The sequence below is a fragment of the Eucyclogobius newberryi genome, unplaced genomic scaffold, assembly GCF_026437365.1.
Source record: "Eucyclogobius newberryi isolate DKJ021-1_F unplaced genomic scaffold, fEucNew1.0.hap1 SCAF_14, whole genome shotgun sequence".
In the NCBI taxonomy this organism is placed as follows: Eukaryota; Metazoa; Chordata; class Actinopteri; order Gobiiformes; family Gobiidae; genus Eucyclogobius; species Eucyclogobius newberryi.
Window position 1 is genome coordinate 35,931,704 of NW_027315768.1, and position 26,495 is coordinate 35,958,198.

Sequence of the window (26,495 nt, forward strand, 5' to 3'; positions counted from 1 at the left end):
GCAACTTGGACGTGGTGATAGCGTGGTGTTAGCATTAGCATAGTGGTGACCCGAAGACCCAACAGTTAGCATTAGCATAGAGGTGACCCGAAGACCCAACAGTTAGCATTAGCATAGAGGTGACCCGAAGACCCAACAGTTAGCATTAGCATAGAGGTGACCCGAAGACCCAACAGTTAGCATTAGCATAGAGGTGACCCGAAGACCCAACAGTTAGCATTAGCATAGAGGTGACCCGAAGACCCAACAGTTAGCATTAGCATAGAGGTGACCCGAAGACCCAACAGTTAGCATTAGCATAGAGGTGACCCGAAGACCCAACAGTTAGCATTAGCATAGTGGTGACCCGAAGACCCAACAGTTAGCATTAGCATAGTGGTGACCCGAAGACCCAACAGTTAGCATTAGCATAGAGGTGACCCGAAGACCCAACAGTTAGCATTAGCATAGAGGTGACCCGAAGACCCAACAGTTAGCATTAGCATAGAGGTGACCCGAAGACCCAACAGTTAGCATTAGCATAGAGGTGACCCGAAGACCCAACAGTTAGCATTAGCATAGAGGTGACCCGAAGACCCAACAGTTAGCATTAGCATAGCGGTGACGGCTTCTAAAACAAAAAACTCATGATCCACATTTGTTCATAATTTCTCCTTTATTAAATCCATATTTTTTTTCATGCCACAAATAAAACTAAGACGGACACAGAGCCATCGGCCACACCCACGTTCATCGGCCACACCCACGTTCATCGGCCACACCCACGTTCATCGGCCACACCCACGTTCATCGGCCACACCCACGTTCATCGGCCACACCCACGTTCATCGGCCACACCCACGTTCATCGGCCACACCCACGTTCATCGGCCACACCCACGTTCATCGGCCACACCCACGTTCAGTCAAAACAGAGGTCATTCTGAAAACCAAGATTTGAAAAGATCTCCAACAAAATAGAATATTTTCTGGTGAAATCTGGAGCTTTTTTGGCACAAATTCTCGTCAAAATGACCAGGAAGTTTCAAAAGAAGTCAACAGTGACACTGAGTTTGAAAAACAAAAGTTGAAGGAAAAAACAGATTATACAAAAAGCAAAATGTAAAACTAGTGTCTTAAAGGTGCACTGTGTAACTTTTCTGTTGGTTTTTTTGCCTCCATCTCAAATTATTTCAATGTTTTCCTGGTGTTTCTGAGAAATTAAACAACTGTAATTTCATAAACACGAGACAGAAGGTTTACAAAGTGCACTTTTAATTCATTAAAATGGTGCTAACAAAATGAAAAGGGCAAGTTAATTATTAAATATGAACATTTAGTCTGAAAACTAAAATCCTGCCGACAACGCCACATGTTCAGTTTGTCCTGGATTTTAAAGGGAAGATTAATATTAGCCCTTTTTATAAAACCTTCAGTATCTGGAACTGTTGAAATGTTTAGTCCTGGTTTAGACCTGGTTTAGACCTGGTTTAGACCTGGTTTAGTCCTGGTTTGGACCTGGTTTAGACCTGGTTTAGTCCTGGTTTAGTCCTGGTTTAGTCCTGGTTTAGGCCTGGTTTAGACCTGGTTTAGTCCTGGTTTAGACCTGGTTTAGACCTGGTTTAGACCTGGTTTAGGCCTGGTTTAGACCTGGTTTAGTCCTGGTTTAGACCTGGTTTAGACCTGGTTTAGACCTGGTTTAGACCTGGTTTAGTCCTGGTTTAGACCTGGTTTAGTCCTGGTTTAGTCCTGGTTTAGGCCTGGTTTAGACCTGGTTTAGTCCTGGTTTAGACCTGGTTTAGACCTGGTTTAGACCTGGTTTAGACCTGGTTTAGTCCTGGTTTAGACCTGGTTTAGTCCTGGTTTGGACCTGGTTTAGTCCTGGTTTAGGCCTGGTTTAGACCTGGTTTAGTCCTGGTTTAGACCTGGTTTAGACCTGGTTTAGACCTGGTTTAGACCTGGTTTAGACCTGGTTTAGTCCTGGTTTAGACCTGGTTTAGTCCTGGTTTGGACCTGGTTTAGTCCTGGTTTAGACCTGGTTTAGTCCTGGTTTAGTCCTGGTTTAGTCCTGGTTTAGTCCTGGTTTAGACCTGGTTTAGTCCTGGTTTGGACCTGGTTTAGTCCTGGTTTAGTCCTGGTTTAGTCCTGGTTTAGACCTGGTTTAGACCTGGTTTAGTCCTGGTTTAGACCTGGTTTAGTCCTGGTTTAGACCTGGTTTAGACCTGGTTTAGTCCTGGTTTAGTCCTGGTTTTCCGTTGAAAAGGCGGCGAGACAGGTAAAGCCGACATTACACGAGCAAAAGGCAAAAGTTCAGACCGTCTCATAAAGTTTTATAAGAATAGACTTGAAAAAAGGAAGATCAATTTATCCAAAAACGTACAAACTTTGAGGTCCAAAGACGCGGCTCGTCGTCGTGACAACGAACGTCCAGGTAAAAAAATAGAAATCTTATGAAAAGACGTCTCCGGGATCCAAAATGGCGTCCACGCGGTGCAGTCTCTCAGGTCGTGTTTGTGACGTTTGACCCGGTTCATGGTTCATGGTTCATGGTTCATGGTTCATGGTTCATGGTTCATGGTTCATGGTTCATGGTTCTGTAATCACTGGAACGATCCATGAAACAGAAACTCACACAAAGCTCAACGTCTTCACTGTCATCACAAACAAAAGTGACATTTCATTCTGAAAGTGTTTAAAGAGATGAAAATAAAGGACCTGGTTTAGTCCTGGTTTAGTCCTGGTTTAGTCCTGGTTTAGACCTGGTTTAGACCTGGTTTAGACCTGGTTTAGTCCTGGTTTAGACCTGGTTTAGACCTGGTTTAGACCTGGTTTAGTCCTGGTTTAGTCCTGGTTTAGACCTGGTTTAGTCCCGGTTTAGACCCGGTTTAGTCCTGGTTTAGACCCGGTTTAGTCCTGGTTTAGACCTGGTTTGGACCTGGTTTGGACCTGGTTTGGACCTGGTTTAGTCCTGGTTTAGTCCTTATTCCCATCTTTAATTTTGAATCACACAAGAAGAGGATTTAAAGGTGCACTGTGGACATGGAGACCAGCAGGTGGCGCCAACAAACCAAGTCACTGTAGTTCTAGTACCACAGTAGTACTACTATCATAGTAGTACTACTATCACAGTAGTACTAGTATTACAGTAGTACTACTATCATAGTAGTACTACTATCACAGTAGTACTAGTATTACAGTAGTAGTAGTATTACAGTAGTGGTAGTATCAAAGTAGTACTAGTATCAAAGTAGTACTAGTATCACAGTAGTACTAGTATTACAGTAGTGGTAGTATCAAAGTAGTACTAGTATCACAGTAGTACTAGTATTACAGTAGTACTAGTGTTACAGTAGTAGTAGTAGTATTACAGTAGTACTAGTATTACAGTAGTACTAGTATCATAGTAGTACTAGTATTACAGTAGTACTAGTATCATAGTAGTACTAGTATTACAGTAGTAGTAGTATCACAGTAGTACTAGTATCACAGAAGTGTGAGTATTACAGTAGTACTAATATCATAGTAGTACTATTATTACAGTAGTACTAGTATTACAGTAGTAGTAGTATCACAGTAGTACTAGTATCATAGTAGTACTAGTATTACAGTAGTACTACTATCATAGTAGTACTGGTATCATAGTAGTACCAGTATTACAGTAGTAGTAGTATCACAGTAGTACTAGTATCACGGTAGTACTAGTATTACAGTAGTGGTAGTATCAAAGTAGTACTAGTATCAAAGTAGTACTAGTATCACAGTAGTACTAGTATTATAGTAGTACTAGTATTACAGTAGTACTAGTGTTACAGTAGTAGTAGTAGTATTACAGTAGTACTAGTATTACAGTAGTACTAGTATCATAGTAGTACTAGAATTACAGTAGTAGTAGTATCACAGTAGTACTAGTATCACAGAAGTGTGAGTATTACAGTAGTACTAATATCATAGTAGTACTATTATTACAGTAGTACTAGTATTACAGTAGTAGTAGTATCACAGTAGTACTAGTATTACAGTAGTAGTAGTATCACAGTAGTACTAGTATCATAGTAGTACTAGTATTACAGTAGTAGTAGTATCACAGTAGTACTAGTATCATAGTAGTACTAGTATCATAGTAGTACTAGTATTACAGTAGTAGTAGTATCACAGTAGTACTAGTATCATAGTAGTACTAGTATTACAGTAGTAGTAGTATCACAGTAGTACTAGTATCATAGTAGTACTAGTATCATAGTAGTACTAGTATTACAGTAGTAGTAGTATCACAGTAGTACTAGTATCATAGTAGTACTAGTATTACAGTAGTAGTAGTATCACAGTAGTACTAGTATCATAGTAGTACTAGTATTACAGTAGTAGTAGTATCACAGTAGTACTAGTATCATAGTAGTACTAGTATCATAGTAGTACTAGTATTACAGTAGTAGTAGTATCACAGTAGTACTAGTATCATAGTAGTACTAGTATTACAGTAGTAGTAGTATCACAGTAGTACTAGTATCATAGTAGTACTAGTATCATAGTAGTACTAGTATTACAGTAGTAGTAGTAGTATCACAGTAGTACTTGTATCATAGTAGTACTAGTATTACAGTAGTAGTAGTATCACAGTAGTACTAGTATCATAGTAGTACTAGTATCATAGTAGTACTAGTATTACAGTAGTAGTAGTAGTATCACAGTAGTACTAGTATCATAGTAGTACTAGTATTACAGTAGTAGTAGTATCACAGTAGTACTACTATCACAGTAGTACTAGTATTACAGTAGTACTATTATCATAGTTGTACTAGTATTACAGTAGTAGTAGTATCACAGTAGTATTAGTATCATAGTAGTACTAGTATTACAGTAGTAGTAGTATCACAGTACTACTAGTATCATAGTAGTACTAGTATTACAGTAGTAGTAGTAGTAGTATCACAGTAGTACTAGTATTACAGTAGTAGTAGTAGTAGTATCACAGTAGTACTAGTATTACAGTAGTAGTAGTAGTAGTATCACAGTAGTACTAGTATTACAGTAGTACTCTAATTGAATAAATATATACTGTGTGATATTCCAGGCAGAGCAGGGACATCGCCATGGAGACCATCAGCAGACATGTCACACAGTGCACCTTTAAGCCTCGAGAGCAGTTTGAGGAGCTCATTGATTGTCGGGCGTAGCGGCGGGCGTGGCGGCGGGCGTGGCGGCGGGCGGGGCCAGCGTGGGCGGGGCCAGCGTGGGCGGGGCCAGCGTGGGCGTGGCCGAGCTCTGGTAGGAGCGCAGCAGCACCTTGTGTCCCGTGGCGCTCTGGCTCCGGCGCTTCTGCTGCTCAGACACAAACTCTTTGAGCCGCGTCGTGGTGAAGGTCAAAGTCTGACGCCGCAAACGCATGAGGTACGCGTCCTGCAGCCACGAGGTCCCGAAGAGGTCCTTGATGGAGGGGCGCGCCCTGGAGAGAGAGAGTGACCTATGACCTCAGGACCTCAACATATGACCTCAGGACCTCAACATATGACCTTAGCACCTCAACAAATGACCTCAGGAGGTTCTCAAGAGGTTCTCAGGAGGTTCTCAGGAGGTTCTCAGAAGTTTCTCAGGAGCTTCTGAGGAGCTTCTCAGGAGCTTCACAGGAGCTTCTCAGGGGCTTCACAGGAGCTTCTCAGGGGCTTCACAGGAGCTTCTCAGGAGCTTCACAGGAGCTTCTGAGGAGCTTCTGAGGAGCTTCACAGGAGCTTCTCAGGGGCTTCACAGGAGCTTCTCAGGAGCTTCACAGGAGCTTCTGAGGAGCTTCTGAGGAGCTTCTCAGGGGCTTCACAGGAGCTTCTCAGGGGCTTCACAGGAGCTTCTCAGGAGCTTCACAGGAGCTTCTGAGGAGCTTCTGAGGAGCTTCTCAGGGGCTTCACAGGAGCTTCTGAGGAGCTTCTGAGGAGCTTCTGAGGAGCTTCTCAGGAGCTTCTGAGGAGCTTCTCAGGGGCTTCACAGGAGCTTCTCAGGGGCTTCACAGGAGCTTCTCAGGAGCTTCACAGGAGCTTCTGAGGAGCTTCTGAGGAGCTTCACAGGAGCTTCTCAGGGGCTTCACAGGAGCTTCTCAGGAGCTTCACAGGAGCTTCTGAGGAGCTTCTGAGGAGCTTCTCAGGGGCTTCACAGGAGCTTCTGAGGAGCTTCTGAGGAGCTTCTCAGGAGCTTCTGAGGAGCTTCTCAGGGGCTTCACAGGAGCTTCTCAGGGGCTTCACAGGAGCTTCTTAGGAGCTTCTCAGGGGCTTCACAGGAGCTTCTGAGGAGCTTCTGAGGAGCTTCTCAGGAGGTTCTCACCAGGGGTAGCTGCAGAGGATCTTCTTGAGGAACATTGATGCGCTTTGGGACACGTTCTGATAAAGTCGGCTCAGGTCAAACTTGGCCGTCTGGATCCGGACTTCAGTCTCCTGAGGATCCAGGTCCAGGAACGGAGACCTGCCACTCAACCTGAGAGAGAGAGCGGTTCAGACCCGGTTCAGACCCGGCTCAGACCCGGTTCAGACCCGGTTCACACTCACATGATGAAGGTGAGGACTCCGATGCTCCAGATGTCGGCTGGAGGACCAACGACGTCGCCCTTTAACATCTCTGGAGCTGAAGAACAAACACTGATCCTCAGACACGTTTATCCACAAGGAAACACTTCTACACGTGTGTAAAAGTACTACAGTAAAAGTACTCACACACGCAGTAGAAGTACTCACAAACGCAGTAAAAGTACTCACACATGTACTCCAGCGTGCCGATGGGCGTGCTGTAAGAGTACTACAGTAGAAGTACTCACACATGTACTGCAGCGTGCCAATGGGCGGGCTGTAAGAGTACTACGGTAAAAGTACTCACACATGTACTCCAGCGTGCCGATGGGCGTGCTGTAAGAGTACTACAGTAGAAGTACTCACACATGTACTCCAGCGTGCCGATGGGCGTGCTGTAAGAGTACTACAGTAGAAGTAATCACACATGTACTCCAGCGTGCCGATGGGCGTGCTGTAAGAGTACTACAGTAGAACTACTCACACATGTACTCCAGCGTGCCGATGGGCGTGCTGTAAGAGTACTACAGTAGAAGTACTCACACATGTACTCCAGCGTGCCGATGGGCGTGCTGTAAGAGTACTACAGTAAAAGTACTCACACATGTACTCCAGCGTGCCGATGGGCGTGCTGAACTGCTTGAGGAACAGAGGGTTGAAGTTCTGGGCCGTCCCAAAGTCGATGATCTTCACAGAGTTCATGAAGGTGACGATGATGTTCTCGGGCTTTAGGTCGAGGTGGAGGATCCTCCTGGTGTGAAGATAGTCCAGCCCCTGAAGGACCTGGACCACGTACGAGACCACGTCGTCCTCCGAGTACCGGAACCTGAGACAGACCAGATCAATGTCCCTGTCGTCAGTAGACATTTCGTCCCCTGCTGTCACCCCCCGTCGCCTGTCCCCTGCCATCGCCAACCGTCCCCTTTCCTCGCCCCCGTCCCCTGCCGTCGCCTGTCCCCTGCCATCGCCAACCGTCCCCTTTCCTCGCCCCCGTCCCCTGCCGTCGCCCCCGTCCCCTTTCCTCGCCCCCGTCCCCTGCCGTCGCCCCCGTCCCCTGCCATCGCCAACCGTCCCCTTTCCTCGCCCCCGTCCCCTGCCGTCGCCTGTCCCCTGCCATCGCCAACCGTCCCCTTTCCTCGCCCCCGCCCCCTGCCGTCGCCCCCGTCCCCTTTCCTCGCCCCCGTCCCCTGCCGTCGCCCCCGTCCCCTGCCATCGCCAACCGTCCCCTTTCCTCGCCCCCGTCCCCTGCCGTCGCCTGTCCCCTGCCATCGCCAACCGTCCCCTTTCCTCGCCCCCGTCCCCTGCCGTCGCCCCCGTCCCCTGCCGTCGCCCCCGTCCCCTTTCCTCGCCCCCGTTCCCTGCCGTCGCCCCCGTCCCCTGTCATCGCCAACCGTCCCCTTTCCTCACCCCCGTCCCCTGCCGTCGCCTGTCCCCTGCCATCGCCAACCGTCCCCTTTCCTCGCCCCCGTCCCCTGCCGTCGCCCCCGTCCCCTTTCCTCGCCCCCGTCCCCTGCCGTCGCCCCCGTCCCCTGCCATCGCCAACCGTCCCCTTTCCTCGCCCCCGTCCCCTGCCGTCGCCTCTCCCCTGCCATCGCCAACCGTCCCCTTTCCTCGCCCCCGTCCCCTGCCGTCGCCCCCGTCCCCTTTCCTCGCCCCCGTCCCCTGCCGTACCGGTCGATGAGGCTGTGCAGCAGCTCTTTCCCGCTGCAGAACTCGGAGATGAGCACGAGGTATCTGGGCGTGACGTAGGCCTCGTGCAGGGCCATGATCCTCTCGTGATGGAGTGACTTCAGGATGTCGTACTCCTGAAGGACCGACTGCTTCGTGTCCGACTCGTACGGAACGATCTTCGCCATGAACAGGTTTCCAGTGGAGTTCTCTCGACACTCGCGGATCACACCGAAACGCCCCCTGAGCGAGCGAGAGAGAGAGAGAAAGAGAGAGAGAGGGAAAATAAAAGACCATTCAAAGCCAAAGACAGACTTAAACCCTGTTTTCGTGCTAAAAGTTCCAAACACACAAAATGCACAAATCTCGTGGCCCCTCCCACTGTGGCCCCTCCCAGTGGCCCCTCCCAGTGGCCCCTCCCAGTGGCCCCTCCCAGTGGCCCCTCCCAGTGGCCCCTCCCCAGATACAAATACTAAAGTGAAATATTTACAATATAAACCATTGGTCCGTCCCTCACCTGGCCTTCTCGTCCATAAAGGTGTAGGGTTTCTGGGGCACGCCCTGCCTGAGCGCGCCCTCGCCCCCAGACTTCCCCATCAGAGGCGTTCTTCGCCCAGACGGAGTGACCCTTCCGGAGGGCGGCCCCCGGCTCTCTGCCCCGCCCTGGAGCACCGGCGTCAGGCTCTGCACAGGCACCGGGGGCGACACCACCACAGAGGGCGGCGGCTGGGACGAGGAGGGCGGGGCAGAGGGCGGGACAAAGGGCGGGGCAGAGGGCGGGGCAGAGGGCGGGGCAGAGGGCGAGGGAGTCTGGCCGGGAGGCGTTTTCCTCGAGGATGCCGCTGCGACGTACATGGGGACGGACGATATGGGTTTGCCTGGGGGAAACCAACACAAGGGTCATTGCCATGGAAACAGACGGCAAAGGGTCACGTGGAGGGCGTGGTCTGGCATGAAAAACTTGGGCTAAACCGAGTCTAAACCTGGGCTGAACCGAGTCTAAACCTGGACTAAACCGATTCTAAACCTGGGCTAAACCAAGTCCAATCCTGGACTAAACCGAGTCTAAACCTGGGCTAAACCGAGTCTAAACCTGGACTAAACCGAGTCTAAACCTGGACTAAACCGAGTCTAAACCTGGACTAAACCAAGTCTAAACCTGGACTAAACCGAGTCTAAACCTGGACTAAACCAAGTCTAAACCTGGACTAAACCGAGTCCAAACCTGGGCTAAACCGAGTCTAAACCTGGGCTAAACCGAGTCTAAACCTGGACTAAACCGAGTCTAAACCTGGACTAAACCGAGTCTAAACCTGGACTAAACCAAGTCTAAACCTGGACTAAACCGAGTCTAAACCTGGACTAAACCGAGTCTAAACCTGGACTAAACCAAGTCTAAACCTGGACTAAACCGAGTCCAAACCTGGGCTAAACCAAGTCTAAACCTGGACTAAACCGAGTCTAAACCTGGACTAAACCGAGTCTAAACCTGGACTAAACCAAGTCTAAACCTGGACTAAACCGAGTCTAAACCTGGACTAAACCGAGTCTAAACCTGGACTAAACCAAGTCTAAACCTGGACTAAACCGAGTCCAATCCTGGACTAAACCGAGTCTAAACCTGGGCTAAACCGAGTCTAAACCTGGACTAAACCGAGTCCAAACCTGGACTAAACCGAGTCTAAACCTGGGCTAAACCGAGTCTAAACCTGGACTAAACCGAGTCTAAACCTGGACTAAACCGAGTCTAAACCTGGACTACTAAACCGAGTCCAATCCTGGGCTAAACCGAGTCTAAACCTGGACTAAACCGAGTCTAAACCTGGGCTAAACCGAGTCTAAACCTGGACTAAACTGAGTCTAAACCTGGACTAAACCGAGTCTAAACCTGGACTAAACCAAGTCTAAACCTGGACTAAACCGAGTCTAAACCTGGACTAAACCAAGTCTAAACCTGGACTAAACCGAGTCCAAACCTGGGCTAAACCGAGTCTAAACCTGGGCTAAACCGAGTCTAAACCTGGACTAAACCGAGTCCAAACCTGGGCTAAACCAAGTCCAATCCTGGACTAAACCGAGTCCAAACCTGGACTAAACCGAGTCTAAACCTGGGCTAAACCGAGTCTAAACCTGGACTAAACCGAGTCTAAACCTGGACTAAACCGAGTCTAAACCTGGACTAAACCGAGTCTAAACCTGGACTAAACCGAGTCTAAAAAACCTGAACTAAACCGAGTCTAAACCTGGGATAAACCGAGTCTAAACCTGGACTAAACCAAGTCTAAACCTGGACTAAACCGAGTCCAAACCTGGGCTAAACCGAGTCTAAACCTGGGCTAAACCGAGTCTAAACCTGGACTAAACCGAGTCTAAACCTGGACTAAACCGAGTCTAAACCTGGACTAAACCAAGTCTAAACCTGGACTAAACCGAGTCCAAACCTGGGCTAAACCGAGTCTAAACCTGGACTAAACCGAGTCTAAACCTGGACTAAACCAAGTCCAATCCTGGACTAAACCGAGTCTAAACCTGGGCTAAACCGAGTCTAAACCTGGACTAAACCGAGTCTAAACCTGGACTAAACCGAGTCTAAACCTGGACTAAACCGAGTCTAAACCTGGACTAAACCGAGTCTAAACCTGGACTAAACCAAGTCTAAACCTGGACTAAACCGAGTCCAAACCTGGGCTAAACCGAGTCTAAACCTGGGCTAAACCGAGTCTAAACCTGGGCTAAACCGAGTCTAAACCTGGACTAAACCGAGTCTAAACCTGGACTAAACCGAGTCTAAACCTGGGCTAAACCAAGTCTAAACCTGGACTAAACCGAGTCTAAACCTGGACTAAACCGAGTCTAAACCTGGACTAAACCAAGTCTAAACCTGGACTAAACCGAGTCTAAACCTGGACTAAACCGAGTCTAAACCTGGACTAAACCAAGTCTAAACCTGGACTAAACCGAGTCCAATCCTGGACTAAACCGAGTCTAAACCTGGGCTAAACCGAGTCTAAACCTGGACTAAACCGAGTCCAAACCTGGACTAAACCGAGTCTAAACCTGGGCTAAACCGAGTCTAAACCTGGACTAAACCGAGTCTAAACCTGGACTAAACCGAGTCTAAACCTGGACTACTAAACCGAGTCCAATCCTGGGCTAAACCGAGTCTAAACCTGGACTAAACCGAGTCTAAACCTGGGCTAAACCGAGTCTAAACCTGGACTAAACTGAGTCTAAACCTGGACTAAACCGAGTCTAAACCTGGACTAAACCAAGTCTAAACCTGGACTAAACCGAGTCTAAACCTGGACTAAACCAAGTCTAAACCTGGACTAAACCGAGTCCAAACCTGGGCTAAACCGAGTCTAAACCTGGGCTAAACCGAGTCTAAACCTGGACTAAACCGAGTCCAAACCTGGGCTAAACCAAGTCCAATCCTGGACTAAACCGAGTCCAAACCTGGACTAAACCGAGTCTAAACCTGGGCTAAACCGAGTCTAAACCTGGACTAAACCGAGTCTAAACCTGGACTAAACCGAGTCTAAACCTGGACTAAACCGAGTCTAAACCTGGACTAAACCGAGTCCAAACCTGGGCTAAACCGAGTCTAAACCTGGACTACTAAACCGAGTCCAATCCTGGGCTAAACCGAGTCTAAACCTGGACTAAACCGAGTCTAAACCTGGACTAAACCGAGTCTAAACCTGGGCTAAACTGAGTCTAAACCTGGACTAAACCGAGTCTAAACCTGGGCTGAACCGAGTCTAAACCTGGGCTAAACCGAGTCCAAACCTGGGCTAAACCGAGTCTAAAAAACCTGGACTAAACCGAGTCTAAACCTGGACTAAACCGAGTCTAAACCTGGGCTAAACCGAGTCTAAAAAACCTGAACTAAACCGAGTCTAAACCTGGGATAAACCGAGTCTAAACCTGGGATAAACCGAGTCTAAAAAACCTGGACTAAACCGAGTCTAAACCTGGACTAAACCGAGTCTAAAAAACCTGAACTAAACCGAGTCTAAACCTGGGATAAACCGAGTCTAAACCTGGGATAAACCGAGTCTAAAAAACCTGGACTAAACCGAGTCTAAACCTGGACTAAACCGAGTCTAAACCTGGACTAAACCGAGTCTAAACCTGGACTAAACCGAGTCTAAACCTGGACTAAACCGAGTCTAAACATTTACTCGTGGTCGTGAGTAAATGATTTGTCAAGCGATTTGCAGTTTTTGTGACGATGTGACACAACACAAGAAGAAAACACATTGAAACAAATAAAGTATTCATTAGTATTCAGTGTGTAGTTCTCACCGATGACAGGAGAGGGCGCCGGAGAGGGCGGCTTGTTGACGGGACTGTGCGGTTTGGGCGGGACGACGGGGGGAAGAGCGAGCTTGGGTTTGGACACGCTGATGTTGAGGGTGGACTTAGCGACAGTCGGCGTCTGCGAGGGGGAGGGGCCAGGGGGAGAGGGGGAGGAGCCGTGGGGAGAGGGGGAGGAGCCAGAGGGGGGAGGGGACGAGGGAGAGGTGGTGCTGGACGAAGGGGACGTGACGGGGGCTGTTTTGGGCGGAGCAGGTTTGATGGGAGGAACTGTCATGGAGGACTTCACCACCACAGGAGGAGCAGCAGAGGGCGCTGTTTTCACCACGATGGCAGCGCTGCATTTAGAGGCTTCTGAGGACGGATAAAAGTCCAGTTTTCAGTAGAAATCTGAACAGACGTACTTTGTATTTGAAGCATGAGCAGTTCAGAGAGAGGAAGAGGAAGAAGAAGAGGAAGAGGAAAAGAGTCCTTTGACATCTACAGGACAAAGCTCAGGATGTTCTAAAAGTCTGTGGGACAATAACAGACCTGGTTTAGTCCTGGTTTAGTCTTGGTTTAGTCCTGGTTTAGACCTGGTTTAGACCTGGTTTAGTCCTGGTTTAGTTCTGGTTTAGTCCTGGTTTAGTCCTGGTTTAGTTCTGGTTTAGTTCTGGTTTAGACCTGGTTTAGTCCTGGTTTAGTCCTGACCTGCTTCCAGCTGCACTGTGTCAGACAGGTTGCTGTAAGGTCCTTGTCCTGCTTTGTTCACACAGGCCACTCTGAAGCGGAAGGCGCCCCCTGGTGGAAGGTCCATCACATTGTAGTAACAGTCAGCCACGCCCGTCGCCACGATAAGCCAGTTACTCTCTCCTGGAAACAACAACACAACAACAACACAACAACAATAAGCATAAAATCATACTTCATTGAGAGCCTTTCAAGACGCTCCAAGCTTTCATTTTCATCCACCTTTTTAACCTTCTGCCCTCTTCTGATTGGTCCATAACTTCTGCCCTCCACTGATTGGTCCATAACTTCTGCCCTCCTCTGATTGGTCCATACCTTTTACCCTCCTCTGATTGGTCCATACCTTCTGCCCTCCTCTGATTGGTCCATACCTTCTGCCCTCCTCTGATTGGTTCATACCTTCTGCCCTCCTCTCCAGAGAGTAGGTGCACGGGGCCATAGTGTCCGAGGGCCTCCACAGGACCAGAGCCGTGTTGTTGTATTTCTGGGGGATCTCTGGCGTCCCGGGACGATTCGGGAGACCTGAAGACACAAACATCACTTCAACTATAAAAGACCAGGTCGGTTTGGAAGGTAGAAGGTTATCTTATCTTAAGTACTAGGAACAGTAGGCGTAGCAGTAGAAGGAGTAGTACTGGCTGTAGTAGTACTGGCAGTAGTACTGGCAGTAGTAGTACTGGCAGTAGTAGTACTGGCAGTAGTACTGGCAGTAGTAGTACTGGCAGTAGTACTGGCAGTAGTAGTACTGGCAGTAGTAGTACTGGCAGTAGTAGTACTGGCAGTAGTACTGGCAGTAGTACTGGCAGTAGTAGTACTGGCAGTAGTAGTACTGGCAGTAGTAGTACTGGCAGTAGTAGTACTGGCAGTAGTACTGGCAGTAGTACTGGCAGTAGTAGTACTGGCAGTAGTAGTACTGGCAGTAGTAGTACTGGCAGTAGTACTGGCAGTAGTAGTACTGGCAGTAGTACTGGCAGTAGTAGTAGTACTGGCAGTAGTACTCTTACGTGCGAGTGAGATGGTGCAGGAGGACGACACTGAGGCCAGAGGGTTGGTGGCCACACACTCGTAGACTCCGGCGTCCTTCTTGGTGCTCTGCATGATCATGAGCAGCTGTCGGCCGTCGGGACACGCGATCATGTTCATACGAGCGTCCAGCTCCAGAGGCTTCTTATCTGAAACATACATGTGATATTCAACATACACGTGATATTCAACATACATGTGATATTCAACACACATGTGATATTCAACATACATGTGATATTCAACATACATGTGATATTCAACACACATGTGATATTCAACACACATGTGATATTCAACATACATGTGATATTCAACACACATGTGATATTCAACATACACGTGATATTCAACACACATGTGATATTCAACACACATGTGATATTCAACACACATGTGATATTCAACATACATGTGATATTCAACACACATGTGATATTCAACATACACGTGATATTCAACACACTCGTGATATTCAACATACACGTGATATTCAACACACATGTGATATTCAACATACATGTGATATTCAACACACATGTGATATTCAACATACACGTGATATTCAACACACTCGTGATATTCAACATACACGTGATATTCAACATACATGTGATATTCAACATACATGTGATATTCAACACACATGTGATATTCAACACACATGTGATATTCAACATACATGTGATATTCAACACACATGTGATATTCAACATACACGTGATATTCAACACACATGTGATATTCAACACACATGTGATATTCAACATACATGTGATATTCAACATACATGTGATATTCAACACACATGTGATATTCAACATACATGTGATATTCAACACACATGTGATATTCAACATACATGTGATATTCAACACACATGTGATATTCAACATACACGTGATATTCAACACACATGTGATATTCAACACACATGTGATATTCAACATACACGTGATATTCAACACACTCGTGATATTCAACATACACGTGATATTCAACACACATGTGACATTCAACATACACGTGATATTCAACACACATGTGATATTCAACACACATGTGATATTCAACATACATGTGATATTCAACATACACGTGATATTCAACACACATGTGATATTCAACATACATGTGATATTCAACACACATGTGATATTCAACATACACGTGATATTCAACACACATGTGATATTCAACACACATGTGATATTCAACATACATGTGATATTCAACATACACATGATATTCAACACACATGTGATATTCAACATACACGTGATATTCAACATACACGTGATATTCAATATACACGTGATATTCAACATACACGTGATATTCAACACACTCGTGATATTCAACATACACGTGATATTCAACATACATGTGATATTCAACATACACCTCCGCTGATGTGAGGTGTGCTTACCTTTGACCCAGCTGACGTGAGGGTGAGGGCTGCCCGCGGGGAGGCAGCTCAGGGTCACTGGATCTCCCTCCAGAAGAACGTGGTCCCGGAGTTTGATGTGGAAAACTGGAGGAAAATCTGAACGGAAACAAAAGGGTAGAGTGGAGGTAGCGCTCGGCCCACTGACCAGAAGGTTAGCGGTTTGATTGACTAAACCCCGGGTGTCGTTTGACCCGGGCTCGCCTCTGAACGCACCTGATGTGAGCTTGTTGTACTGCTTCATCCTCAGCGCAGAGACCTCTCGACTGATGGCAGAGGGAATGTCCGGCTGAGACACGGTTTTATCTCGACGTCCTCGGGTCAAACCCCAACGATCCCATCGAGACCTGCGCTCGACCTCCGCCCCTGACCACAACAAACACAATGACCCCAGACGCTTTCCTAAGCTGCTCCCTCAGCTTGGACCTCTCTCCAAGTGGATTTGATTGATTTAAAAAAAAACGTTCACCAACCTTTCGTAGAATCCAGCGACTCGTTGGACGCTCCGTTCGCCATCTGCTGTGCGAGCTGATTCTGGGCGGCTCCCTTCACCCCGCGGTTCTCCGAGGTGGCTCTCCGCAGCATGGACAGAATGGGCGTCCTCTTTTGGTCCTTCTCCTCCGAAACCTTCCTCTCTTCCGAGTAACTCCTGATGCGCGTGGAGATGCCCGCCACGGTGGACTCGATCTTCCTCCTCATCGCCAGCACGGGGGACTCGTTCGGTTTCTTCAGCTCCTCCTTCTCCGCGCCACTGCCGCCGTCGCTCGCCGTCTCCGTCTCCTTCTTCTCCTGCGAGCCCCGCCGTCCCAGCGTCCACGACAACCTCCTCCTCGAGCTGTCGTCCTCCTTGCTCTGCTCCGTTCTTTCCATTGACGGCGTTCGTTTCAACCTCAGCGACAACCTTTTCATAAATCCTTGATCCTTTTGCGCCTCTCTCAGATCTTGCACCGATTTTGACTTCTCTTCCAGCCTCCTGTGGCCCAACTCCAGCGGCGCGCCCATTGGACTCGGCCTGTAAACATCTTCTCCTGCTTCATCTTTGTCGCCCACTGGCGCTTTGTCCTCGTTTTTCGACCTCGTCAAGAACTTAAAACTTCTCGTGAGCGAAGATTCGCGCTTTTTGAACCTCGCTTCGAACAGCTCTTCGGACGTTACATCCTCAAAATCGCCCCTATTTGCGAGATCGTGTTGCGACGTCGTTTGTGGCGTACTTCTCGGCGGACTCGGCTCTTTCATAATCGTTTCGGGGGACGCTACTCTCGCGAAAACAGCAGGATGCTCTGTTGTCGACACGTTTACTTGCTGCGAATCTTGAAGAATAATTTGCGTATTAACTTGCTGCTCGTTTGACGCCGTTGTCTGCAGACTTGGCGGTACGTAGACCGGCGTGGAAGGGCCAATTGCAGCGTCGTTAGCCGGTTGGACCATTATAGTTTGCATGATGCTAGCATAAGCCGAGGTCCTGCCATCTGGAAGCACCGTTTTCGACGGTGAAGGCGGCGCTACGTGCGAAGTTGACTCTGTGTAGGAACTAACGTCGTCTTCTGGCACATTTGGATACTCGTCTGTTGGTCTCAGTAAAACGGAGCTTGTCGTTATATGCATTTCTGTAGATTTTCCTTTCGATTCTTTGCTCTCCTTCTCAACCACCTTTTCTTCAAGAATTCCACTTGAATCTTCTTCCATTGGCTTTTCCTCTTGGACATCAGCCTCATCGATTTCCATGTTCTTGTCAGTACCAGAAGACGGCGCTCTATCGTCCTTCACCGTTTCCGTCTCCATTATCGGTTCTTCAGAAATGCTCATATCCTTTTCGGAAAACCCACTTGTACTAGATCGCTCATCGAAATTACTGTCCGTCGCCATTTTCTCGCTGATCGTTTCGCCTTGCTTCGCTTCTCTCCCCACGAACGACTCCTCGCTCTCCGTTTTCGTCGGACTATCCCGCACCGCGGACTCCGGCGTCGGCGGTTTGGGAGAAGGCTCCCTCGGCGTCACCGGCCTCGAGTCGAATTTCGCCTGCTCCGTCAACGAGGACATCGAAATTGCCTCTTTCAACCTTCTTTCTTCCAACGTCGCCAGTGGGATTTCCAGCGGCGCTCCCATCCGCCTGTGCATCGCTATAGGTTCGGCGTCTCCTTGGCTAAATGAAGCACTTTTGCGTAAAACTTTAGCTTTCGCGGTTTCATCCCTCGGCGTATCCGTCGAGGCTGCTCGTGTAAGCGGAGGAGGCGCTAACCGGTTCATCCGATATCGATCCGAAGTCCTTTTCTCATCTCCCATTCCCAACGTTTCCAGTAGAGGTCCTCGTAACCCGCTCATTTTTTTATCCACAGAGCCACCTCGCAACAGCCTCTGCCTCATCAGCTCGAGTTTTAGCGCGTAATCTTCTTGACTCATTTGGGGGCTGGCGCTTCGTCTCGGTAGCTCCATCGACATCGCCTTCTTGAGAGCCCTTCGCCCGTCTTCTTGCGGCGAGCCTCCCTCACCGCCGCCTTCTTCCGGCGTGATCTTTAACAGCAAAGCGCTATCAGCCGACCCGCCGCGTCTCAGCTCGCCGCGACGCCTGCCAGTGTCGGGCTTCTCCGAATCCACGCTCGACCCGCGTTGGAGTGGTTTTCTTTGCAGTCCAGATTTCCGGATCAGCTCGGCCTCCTCCTCCCGCTCTTTCGCGTCAACTTCCATCGGCTGGTCTTTGATCAAACCGTATCCGTTCCCGTTTTCCTTGCCGTTTTCCTCGTTGGTCTGGATTTCGTTCAGCGACATCCGAGATCCGGAAAATTCTGTGTTGAGCGGCATGGGGATGAACGGAAGCTCGTCGATATCTTCGTCGGAGTCGGAGGAGGAGGACGGCAACGCGGATCCTTCGACGGAGCTCTTCGGGACGGCGATGGAGATGTGGTTCGAAGTGTCGCTCAGCAAATCGGGGATCGAGCGCATCACCATTTTGGATTTGTAGCTGATCAAAGAACGCTGAAAGAGACAAAAGGGTTCAGGCACCTGTCGGATGATGAAACGATCGGGAAAAACGTCTGCGGAACTTCTCTCACCTGCCATTTTCTTCGAGCCACACATTTCTTCAGAGCTTCTGTGCTGATCACCTTTCCTTTACTCAACGCCTGGAGCAAACGGAGCGGCGATAATTTATAAGATTGTTACGAACGATAAGATGACGAGTGAATCTGCGGAGAACGCTCACCTTGAACCAGGGGTGTCGCAGGCAGTCCTGAGTATTCGGTCTCCTGCAGCAACGACAACAAACGGTTGTAAATGGACTTTCATTGAACAGATTCTCATTGTTCATTGAAAAAAATCTAAATAAATCATCATTTTCACGGTCACTGAGTTTGTCTCATGAATATTGTATTGTTTTAGCAGGAATGTTGGACAGAATGGCATAAACATATCTTTCTTCTATTGGTGGAACCTGCTTGTTTCCACTGCAGAACAGACAATTCAAATGACTTGATTTCAGGGGATTAATATTAATGTTGATTCGATGGACCTACAGATTATGTCACGTGTTTAAAGATGTTTCAGACTCGAGACGATTTGCCATTGGGGTCAGAATGTTTAAATGACCACATGGGCAAATAAGCAAATAAATCTAACCTGGTCAAAACGTCTCAAATTGAGGACTAAAATTCAGAGTTCAGGTCATTTCAAGTCAGACTAAATCTTCTGTTTTTGTATTGCGTGGAGATCCTTTTAATGCCATATTGCCAGGGACAAAAGAAGGTTTCAGTTTTGCTTTTTTCGCACTAAAAACAAACTGCGACGTGTCTTTTATGAAACCCTGAGGTCCCGTTTGTGCTTGAAGACATTCGACTCACAGCGTGTCGGGGACGAGCAGTTTGATGATGAACCCTTTGGCTTCTCTGCTCAGGTTGGAGAACATGCCCTCCTCAAACGCCACGTTATAGTTTCTGATGTTCAAGAGCGAGCTGCGGTCGTCTTCGCCCGCGAATGGAGACACGCCCGTCAGGCTAAAGAGCACGAAAACGAAAAAACACACATTCATAAGACCGTAAACTATGTTGCGCTGCTGTTTATTGACCTCTCCAAGGCCGCTGACCCTGTAGATCACACTCTCCGGATCAAAACGTTAGTCAAAACTAAAGGTGCACCTCAGGGATCAGTCTTAGGATCTATTTTGTTTTCTATGTCACACCCCTGTGAGCTCGACAGCAGAGCGGCCTTTGTGGACCGCAATGCGATACGAGGCCCTTCTTGATATGATTCCATTTTATTTATCTTGCCACTGCTGTTATTTATCACTTGTTTGTCCCTCGTTTCTCTGCCTCGTCTTTTTGGAACACCTTTCAACTGGAAACGAGTTGGTCTTCTTTTTAACACATGTAGCCCAGCGGTAGTAAAGAGACAATTGGACCTCAGTGTTTGTGCTTTTAAACATTTTAAGATGAAACTGTGCACTTTACCTTAAAACTATAGCGCGTTATGTAAGCTGCGAATGAATGTTGACCTGTAATTCTGATCGTACAGTATTTGTTTTTAATGTTTGTATATCTGTCATCTCCTGATCTCTTGGCCAAGTCGCCCTTAAAAAGAGATTTCAATTTCAATGGGCGTTTTCCTAGTTTAATAAAGGTTAAACACTTAATATTAGACACGCCCGTCACTAAATAAAAGTGATTAAAGAGGACTAAACTAGGCCTAAACCAGGATCTTAGACACGTCATCGTTCCTTACCAGAGATAAGTGATGACTCCAATCGGCCTGCGTACGAGAAAACAGGCGTCACACAGAGAACACAAAGCATAATCTCACGCATCGGGATGGTTTTACCAGATGTCGGTGGCTTTGGAAACGGGCGTCTGATTCACGATTTCAGGAGCGACAAACTCCGGCGTTCCGAACTTACAGTACTGCATCTCCTCCTGGGAAAAGTCCAGCGCGTTCCCAAAGTCACAGAGACGAATCTGGTCCGAGTGAACGTCGGCCATCAGGATGTTATCAGGCTGAAGAAGAAAGAGAAGAGAGAGAACGGAGAGAAGGAGGAGAGAGAAAAGGAGAAAGAGGGAGGGAAGCGGAGAGGGTTTGGAAAGAAGAGAAAGAGACAAAGGATATAAGCTTTGTTTCAGTCAAAAGGCTCTGATGGTCATCATCATTTTTGATTTCTTGGTTATAATAACTCTTTATTTGTAAAAACCTATAAAAGTCCTGTTTCTCCAAGTCAAAGGATTCTTTTAACTCATCAAAGCTCTTCAGATCATTCTCGTTTACAATCGGGTAAAAGACCTTTAAACCTTTTGTTGTCCAGACTTGAAATCTTAAGTCTGTGCTGTAGGTGTGACATTTTGGTCATAAAGCTTTACCAGTTTAAGATTGTAACATCTTTGTTTAGTTTGTATGTTTTGATCAGCTCCTTCCATGTTGTTAGCACAAATTTTACCCAGGGATTCTTAAAGGAATAATAAAGGATTTTGGTGCCAAATCAGAGTCTAATATCCTGGTGGTGTGGACATCCGAGTAGTTCTCCCACATGTCAATCATTCCCTGCGTGCTACTGCACACCTGCAGCCTCGTTCCCAGGATAGCAGCATGTTTCCCCGGCTGCACATGCGTGGTTGATATGTCGGTGTGTTTAGCGTGTTCCTTCAGTTACAGTACAAAAATGACCACAGAAGAAAGACTGTTCGAGCTCAGAAGAGACAGAAATCTGTGGAGACAAGAGATGATGCGATCCTTTGCACTAATAAGCAAACGCACGTGTAGCAGCGAGGCTGTGATTGTAGGCGGCCTCTTGGAAAGAACAGGAGTGGTGGGGGGTGAGTGTGCGAACGCGCATTTAAAAAAAGGAACTTACAGTCGCTTGAGTTTTTCACAGGGAAAGAAAACCCATGTCTCAGTTTTCTCCTCCTGAGCTCCTCACAGATGTGGAGGAACCTTTGCCGTTGTTGAAGAACCTCCTATGGAATATCTGGACAAAAGAAGACGCGCTTGCCTTTGTACTGGAGGTCTCCTTTAACCCTGGAGGTCTCCTTTACTCTGGAAGTCTCCTTTAACCCTAGAGGTCTCCTTTAACCCTGGAGGTCTCCTTTAACCCTGGAGGTCTCCTTTACTCTGGAAGTCTCCTTTAACCCTAGAGGTCTCCTTTAACCCTGGAGGTCTCTTTTAACCCTGGAGGTCTCTTTTAACCCTGGAGGTCTCCTTTAACCCTAGAGGTCTCCTTTAACCCTGGAGGTCTCTTTTAACCCTGGAGGTCTCCTTTAACCCTGGAAGTCTCCTTTAACCCTGGAGGTCTCCTTTAACCCTGGAGGTCTCTTTTAACCCTGGAGGTCTCCTTTAACCCTGGAGGTCTCTTTTAACCCTGGAGGTCTCCTTTAACTCTAGAGGTCTCCTTTAACCCTGGAGGTCTCCTTTAACCCTGGAGGTCTCCTCTAACCCTGGAGGTCTCTTTTAACCCTAGAGGTCTCCTTCAACTCTGGAGGTCTCCTTTAACCCTGGAGGTCTCCTTTAACCCTGGAGGTCTCCTTTAACCCTAGAGGTCTCCTTTAACCCTGGAGGTCTCTTTTAACCCTGGAGGTCTCCTTTAACCCTGGAAGTCTCCTTTAACCCTGGAGGTCTCCTTTAACCCTGGAGGTCTCCTTTAACAATGGAGGTCTCTTTTAACCCTGGAGGTCTCCTTTAACTCTAGAGGTCTCCTTTAACCCTGGAGGTCTCCTTTAACCCTGGAGGTCTCCTCTAACCCTGGAGGTCTCTTTTAACCCTAGAGGTCTCCTTCAACTCTGGAGGTCTCCTTTAACCCTGGAGGTCTCCTTTAACCCTGGAGGTCTCTTTTAACCCTGGAGGTCTCCTTTAACCCTGGAGGTCTCTTTTAACCCTGGAGGTCTCCTTTAACTCTAGAGGTCTCCTTTAACCCTGGAGGTCTCCTTTAACCCTGGAGGTCTCCTTTAACCCTGGAGGTCTCCTTTAACCCTTGCAGCCTTCAAGACACGTTCCTTCACACGTTTGTTAATAAACCTCATTATCAGGCCTTGTGGTTTATCAGCTGCTGGTCTTTGTTGCCAAGGCGATGTGCTCTTTCCATTGTGATGGGAGGGGCTTCAACTCCTGAGCCATCAAGGAGCTCAGGAATAATCTTCTCCAAAAAGCTTTCTGTTTCCTTTCCTTCTTCTCCTTCTTCTCCTCCCACAAGCCTCAGGTCAGGACCACGTGATCTGGACTCTAAATCCAGGAGCTTATTTTTCATATTGTTGTTCTCTGACTCCAGCGTTGTCACCCTGGCCCACAGCACCTCCATCTGGCCCACAGCGCCTCCACCTGGCCCACAGCGCCTCCACCTGGCCCACAGCGCCTCCATCTGACCCACAGCGCCTCCATCTGGCCCACAGCGCCTCCATCTGGCCCACAGCGCCTCCATCTGACCCACAGCGCCTCCACCTGGCCCACAGCGCCTCCATCTGACCCACAGCGCCTCCATCTGACCCACAGCGCCTCCATCTGGCCCACAGCGCCTCCATCTGACCCACAGCGCCTCCATCTGGCCCACAGCGCCTCCATCTGGCCCACAGCGCCTCCATCTGGCCCACAGCGCCTCCATCTGGCCCACAGCGCCTCCATCTGACCCACAGCGCCTCCATCTGTCTGCAGACTGTCTGTGTGTGTGGCTTGTTCGTTGTCGTGTGGTTTGTGCGTGTGGTTTGTGCGTGTGGTTTGTGCGTGTGGTTTGTGCGTGTGGTTTGTGCGTGTTGTTTGTGCGTGTGGTTTGTGCGTGTGGTTTGTGCGTGTAGTGTGGTTTGTGCGTGTGGTTTGTGCGTGTGGTGTGGTTTGTGCGTGTGGTTTGTGCGTGTGGTGTGGTTTGTGCGTGTGGTGTGGTTTGTGCGTGTGGTTTGTGCGTGTGGTTTGTGCGTGTGGTGTGGTTTGTGCGTGTGGTTTGTGTGGTGGCTCGTAAGTCACCTTGACGTCCAGGTGGATGATGTTGAGATGGTGCAGATAGTCCAGACCCTCCAGGACTTGCCTGACGCACGAGCGAACCTGAACAGAGCCGAGGAGAGAGAGAAGATCTGAAGCTGCTCCTCACAGACAAGAACCAGGACCTGAGCAACGCGTCACAGAGAAACTCACGTCCGACTCCAGGAGCGAGGACTTCCTGACCAACCGCTCCAGCAGCTCCTCGTGGCATCTTCGCACAGTTAAGGGCGCTCGGGTTTACAGTAGACGTATACACAAAGCACGTCTGCATCGCATCTGAAGTGACGCTTGTGGCACACTCATAAAAGTAAACTCTAGTAGCAGCAGTAGCAGTAGCAGCAGTAGCAGTAGCAGTAGTAGCCGCAGCAATAGCAGCAGTAGCAGTGGTAGTAGCAGCAGCAGCAGTAGTAGCAGTAGTAGCAGTAGCAGTAGCAGTAGCAGTAGCAGTAGCAGTAGCAGTAGCAGTAACAGTAGCAGTAGCAGCAATAGCAGCAGTAGCAGTGGCAGTAGCAGTAACAGTAGCAGTAGCAGCAGTAGTAGCAGTAGCAGTAATAGCAGTAGTAGTAGTAGTAGTAGTAGTAGTAGCAGTAACAGTAGCAGTAGCAGTAGCAGTAACAGTAGTAGTAGTAGTAGCAGTAGCAGTAGCAGTAGCAGTAGTAGCAGCAGCAGCAGTAGTAGCAGTAGTAGTAGCAGTAGTAGCAGTAGCAGCAGTAGCAGCAGTAGCAGTAGTAGTAGCAGCAGCAGCAGCAGTAGCAGTAGCGGCAGTAGTAGCAGTAGCAGTAGCAGCAGCAGCAGTAGTAGCAGTAGCAGCAGCAGCAGCAGCAGCAGCAGCAGCAGTAGCAGTAGCGGCAGTAGTAACAGTAGCAGTAACAGTAGTAGCAGTAGCAGTAGCAGCAGCAGCAGCAGCAGTAGCAGCAGCAGCAGTAGAAGCAGTAGCAGTAGCAGCAGCAGCAGTAGTAGCAGTAGCAGTAGCAGCAGTAGCAGCAGTAGTAGCAGTAGCAGTAGTAGCAGCAGCAGCAGCAGCAGCAGCAGCAGCAGTAGCAGTAGCGGCAGTAGTAGCAGTAGCAGTAACAGTAGTAGCAGTAGCAGTAGCAGTAGCAGCAGCAGCAATAGCAGCAGCAGTAGTAGCAGTAGCAGTAGCAGCGGTAGTAGCAGTAGCAGCAGCAGCAGTAGTAGCAGTAGTAGCAGTAGCAGTGGTAGTAGCAGCAGCAGCAGTAGTAGCAGTAGCAGTAGTAGTAGCAGCAGTAGCAGCAGCAGCAATAGTAGCAGTAGCAGTAGTAGCAGCAGCAGTAGCAGCAGTAGTAGCAGTAGTAGTATCAGCAGCAGCAGTAGTAGCAGTAGCAGTAGTATGCCAAAAATATGGCAATAAACACGTTAAAATGACTGGATTTAAGGCCATATTAACTTGATTTGAGTTCATTTAAGCAAATTATTAACAGTAGAACAATATTTTTGCAGTTAAAGCAAAAAGAACAACAACTTATTACAATCAAGATCGTGGTAAACAGTTGCCAAGTCAAGGCCTTCTAAACAAGATCATGTGTTCTTAATCTAAGTCATTTTAATATGCTAAGATAAATCTGAGGTCTTTCAACGGAATTTAAGTATTGGTATCTGAAAATATCCCTTATCGGCCCAAACACATCGGTATTAGATGATAAAAATACACAAAAAACCCACATTTGTAATACTTGTAATAATACGATATCGCAGTGATCACAGCCCCGCCTTAACCCGGGCCAAAACAAGTCCGAACAGGGTCTGATCCAGGATACTTCTCGGTGACGATGATAACGGCGTTCCTCTTCTCGAAGGCGTCGTGATAGTACAGCACCCTCTGGTGGTCGAGTCCGGACAGGATCCTCATCTCCCGCAGAGCCGACGCTTTCCTTTTGGCTCGCGCCGAGATGAACTTCGCCGCAAACTCGGATTTATCAGCCTTCTGCACCACGCGCTTCACGTACGAGAACGCGCCGCTGGAACGGAAGAGGCAGAGGTCCGATCTCTCTGTGGATGTCGTAGAAGTCGTGTACTTTCTTACCGTCCAATCTCTCTGTGGATATCGTAGAAGTCGTGTACTTTCTTACCGTCCGATTCCTTTGAGGATGTCGAAGTAGGTTTGTACTTTCTTACCGTCCGATCTCTTTGTGGATGTCTTAGTAGTCGTGTACTTTCTTACCGTCCGATCTCTTTGTGGATGTCGTAGAAGTCGTGTACTTTCTTACCGTCCGATCTCTTTGTGGATGTCGTAGAAGTCGTGTACTTTCTTACCATCCGATCTCTTTGTGGATATTGTAGAAGTTGTGTACTTTCTTACCGTCCGATTCCTTTGAGGATGTCGAAGTAGGTTTGTACTTTCTTACCGTCCGATCTCTTTGTGGATGTCGTAGAAGTCGTGTACTTTCTTACCGTCCGATCTCTTTGTGGATGTCGTAGAAGTCGTGTACTTTCTTACCGTCCGATCTCTTTGTAGATGTCGTAGAAGTCGTGTACTTTCTTACCGTCCGATCTCTTTTTAGATGTCGTAGAAGTCGTGTATTTTCTTATCGTCCGATCTCTTTGTGGATGTCGTAGAAGTCGTGTACTTTCTTACCGTCCGATCTCTTTGTGGATGTCGTAGAAGTGGTGTACTTTCTTACCGTCCGATCTCTTTGTGGATGTCGTAGAAGTCGTGTACTTTCTTATCGTCCGATCTCTTTGTGGATGTCGTAGAAGTCGTGTACTTTCTTACCGTCCGATCTCTTTGTGGATGTCGTAGAAGTCGTGTACTTTCTTACCGTCCGATCTCTTTGTGGATGTCGTAGAAGTCGTGTACTTTCTTACCGTCCGATTTCTTTGTGGATGTCGTAG

At 48.1% G+C, this 26,495-nt stretch overlaps 1 protein-coding gene across 2 annotated transcripts in view; it reads right to left on the reverse strand.

Moving 5' to 3' along the window:
• Positions 1 to 636: 636 nt before the first annotated feature.
• The window catches only part of spegb (striated muscle enriched protein kinase b), an 84,747-nt gene continuing 58,888 nt past the window's right edge, over positions 637 to 26,495 (reverse strand). For both annotated transcript variants that reach the window (XM_072445346.1, XM_072445345.1), the window contains exons 23-43: positions 25,421 to 25,621; positions 23,799 to 23,856; positions 23,631 to 23,708; positions 20,517 to 20,689; positions 20,421 to 20,447; positions 19,544 to 19,696; positions 18,910 to 18,952; positions 18,761 to 18,829; positions 16,184 to 18,683; positions 15,927 to 16,076; positions 15,693 to 15,809; positions 14,245 to 14,412; positions 13,640 to 13,762; positions 13,202 to 13,363; positions 12,500 to 12,865; positions 8,709 to 9,069; positions 8,195 to 8,434; positions 7,126 to 7,349; positions 6,506 to 6,581; positions 6,285 to 6,434; positions 637 to 5,421 (exon numbers count right to left, since the gene is read on the reverse strand). In XM_072445346.1, the coding sequence (XP_072301447.1) occupies positions 5,133 to 5,421; positions 6,285 to 6,434; positions 6,506 to 6,581; positions 7,126 to 7,349; positions 8,195 to 8,434; positions 8,709 to 9,069; positions 12,500 to 12,865; positions 13,202 to 13,363; positions 13,640 to 13,762; positions 14,245 to 14,412; positions 15,693 to 15,809; positions 15,927 to 16,076; positions 16,184 to 18,683; positions 18,761 to 18,829; positions 18,910 to 18,952; positions 19,544 to 19,696; positions 20,421 to 20,447; positions 20,517 to 20,689; positions 23,631 to 23,708; positions 23,799 to 23,856; positions 25,421 to 25,621 (5,728 nt within the window). In that variant the 3' untranslated portion in view covers positions 637 to 5,132. The remainder of the gene's footprint in view (positions 5,422 to 6,284; positions 6,435 to 6,505; positions 6,582 to 7,125; positions 7,350 to 8,194; positions 8,435 to 8,708; positions 9,070 to 12,499; positions 12,866 to 13,201; positions 13,364 to 13,639; positions 13,763 to 14,244; positions 14,413 to 15,692; positions 15,810 to 15,926; positions 16,077 to 16,183; positions 18,684 to 18,760; positions 18,830 to 18,909; positions 18,953 to 19,543; positions 19,697 to 20,420; positions 20,448 to 20,516; positions 20,690 to 23,630; positions 23,709 to 23,798; positions 23,857 to 25,420; positions 25,622 to 26,495) is intronic.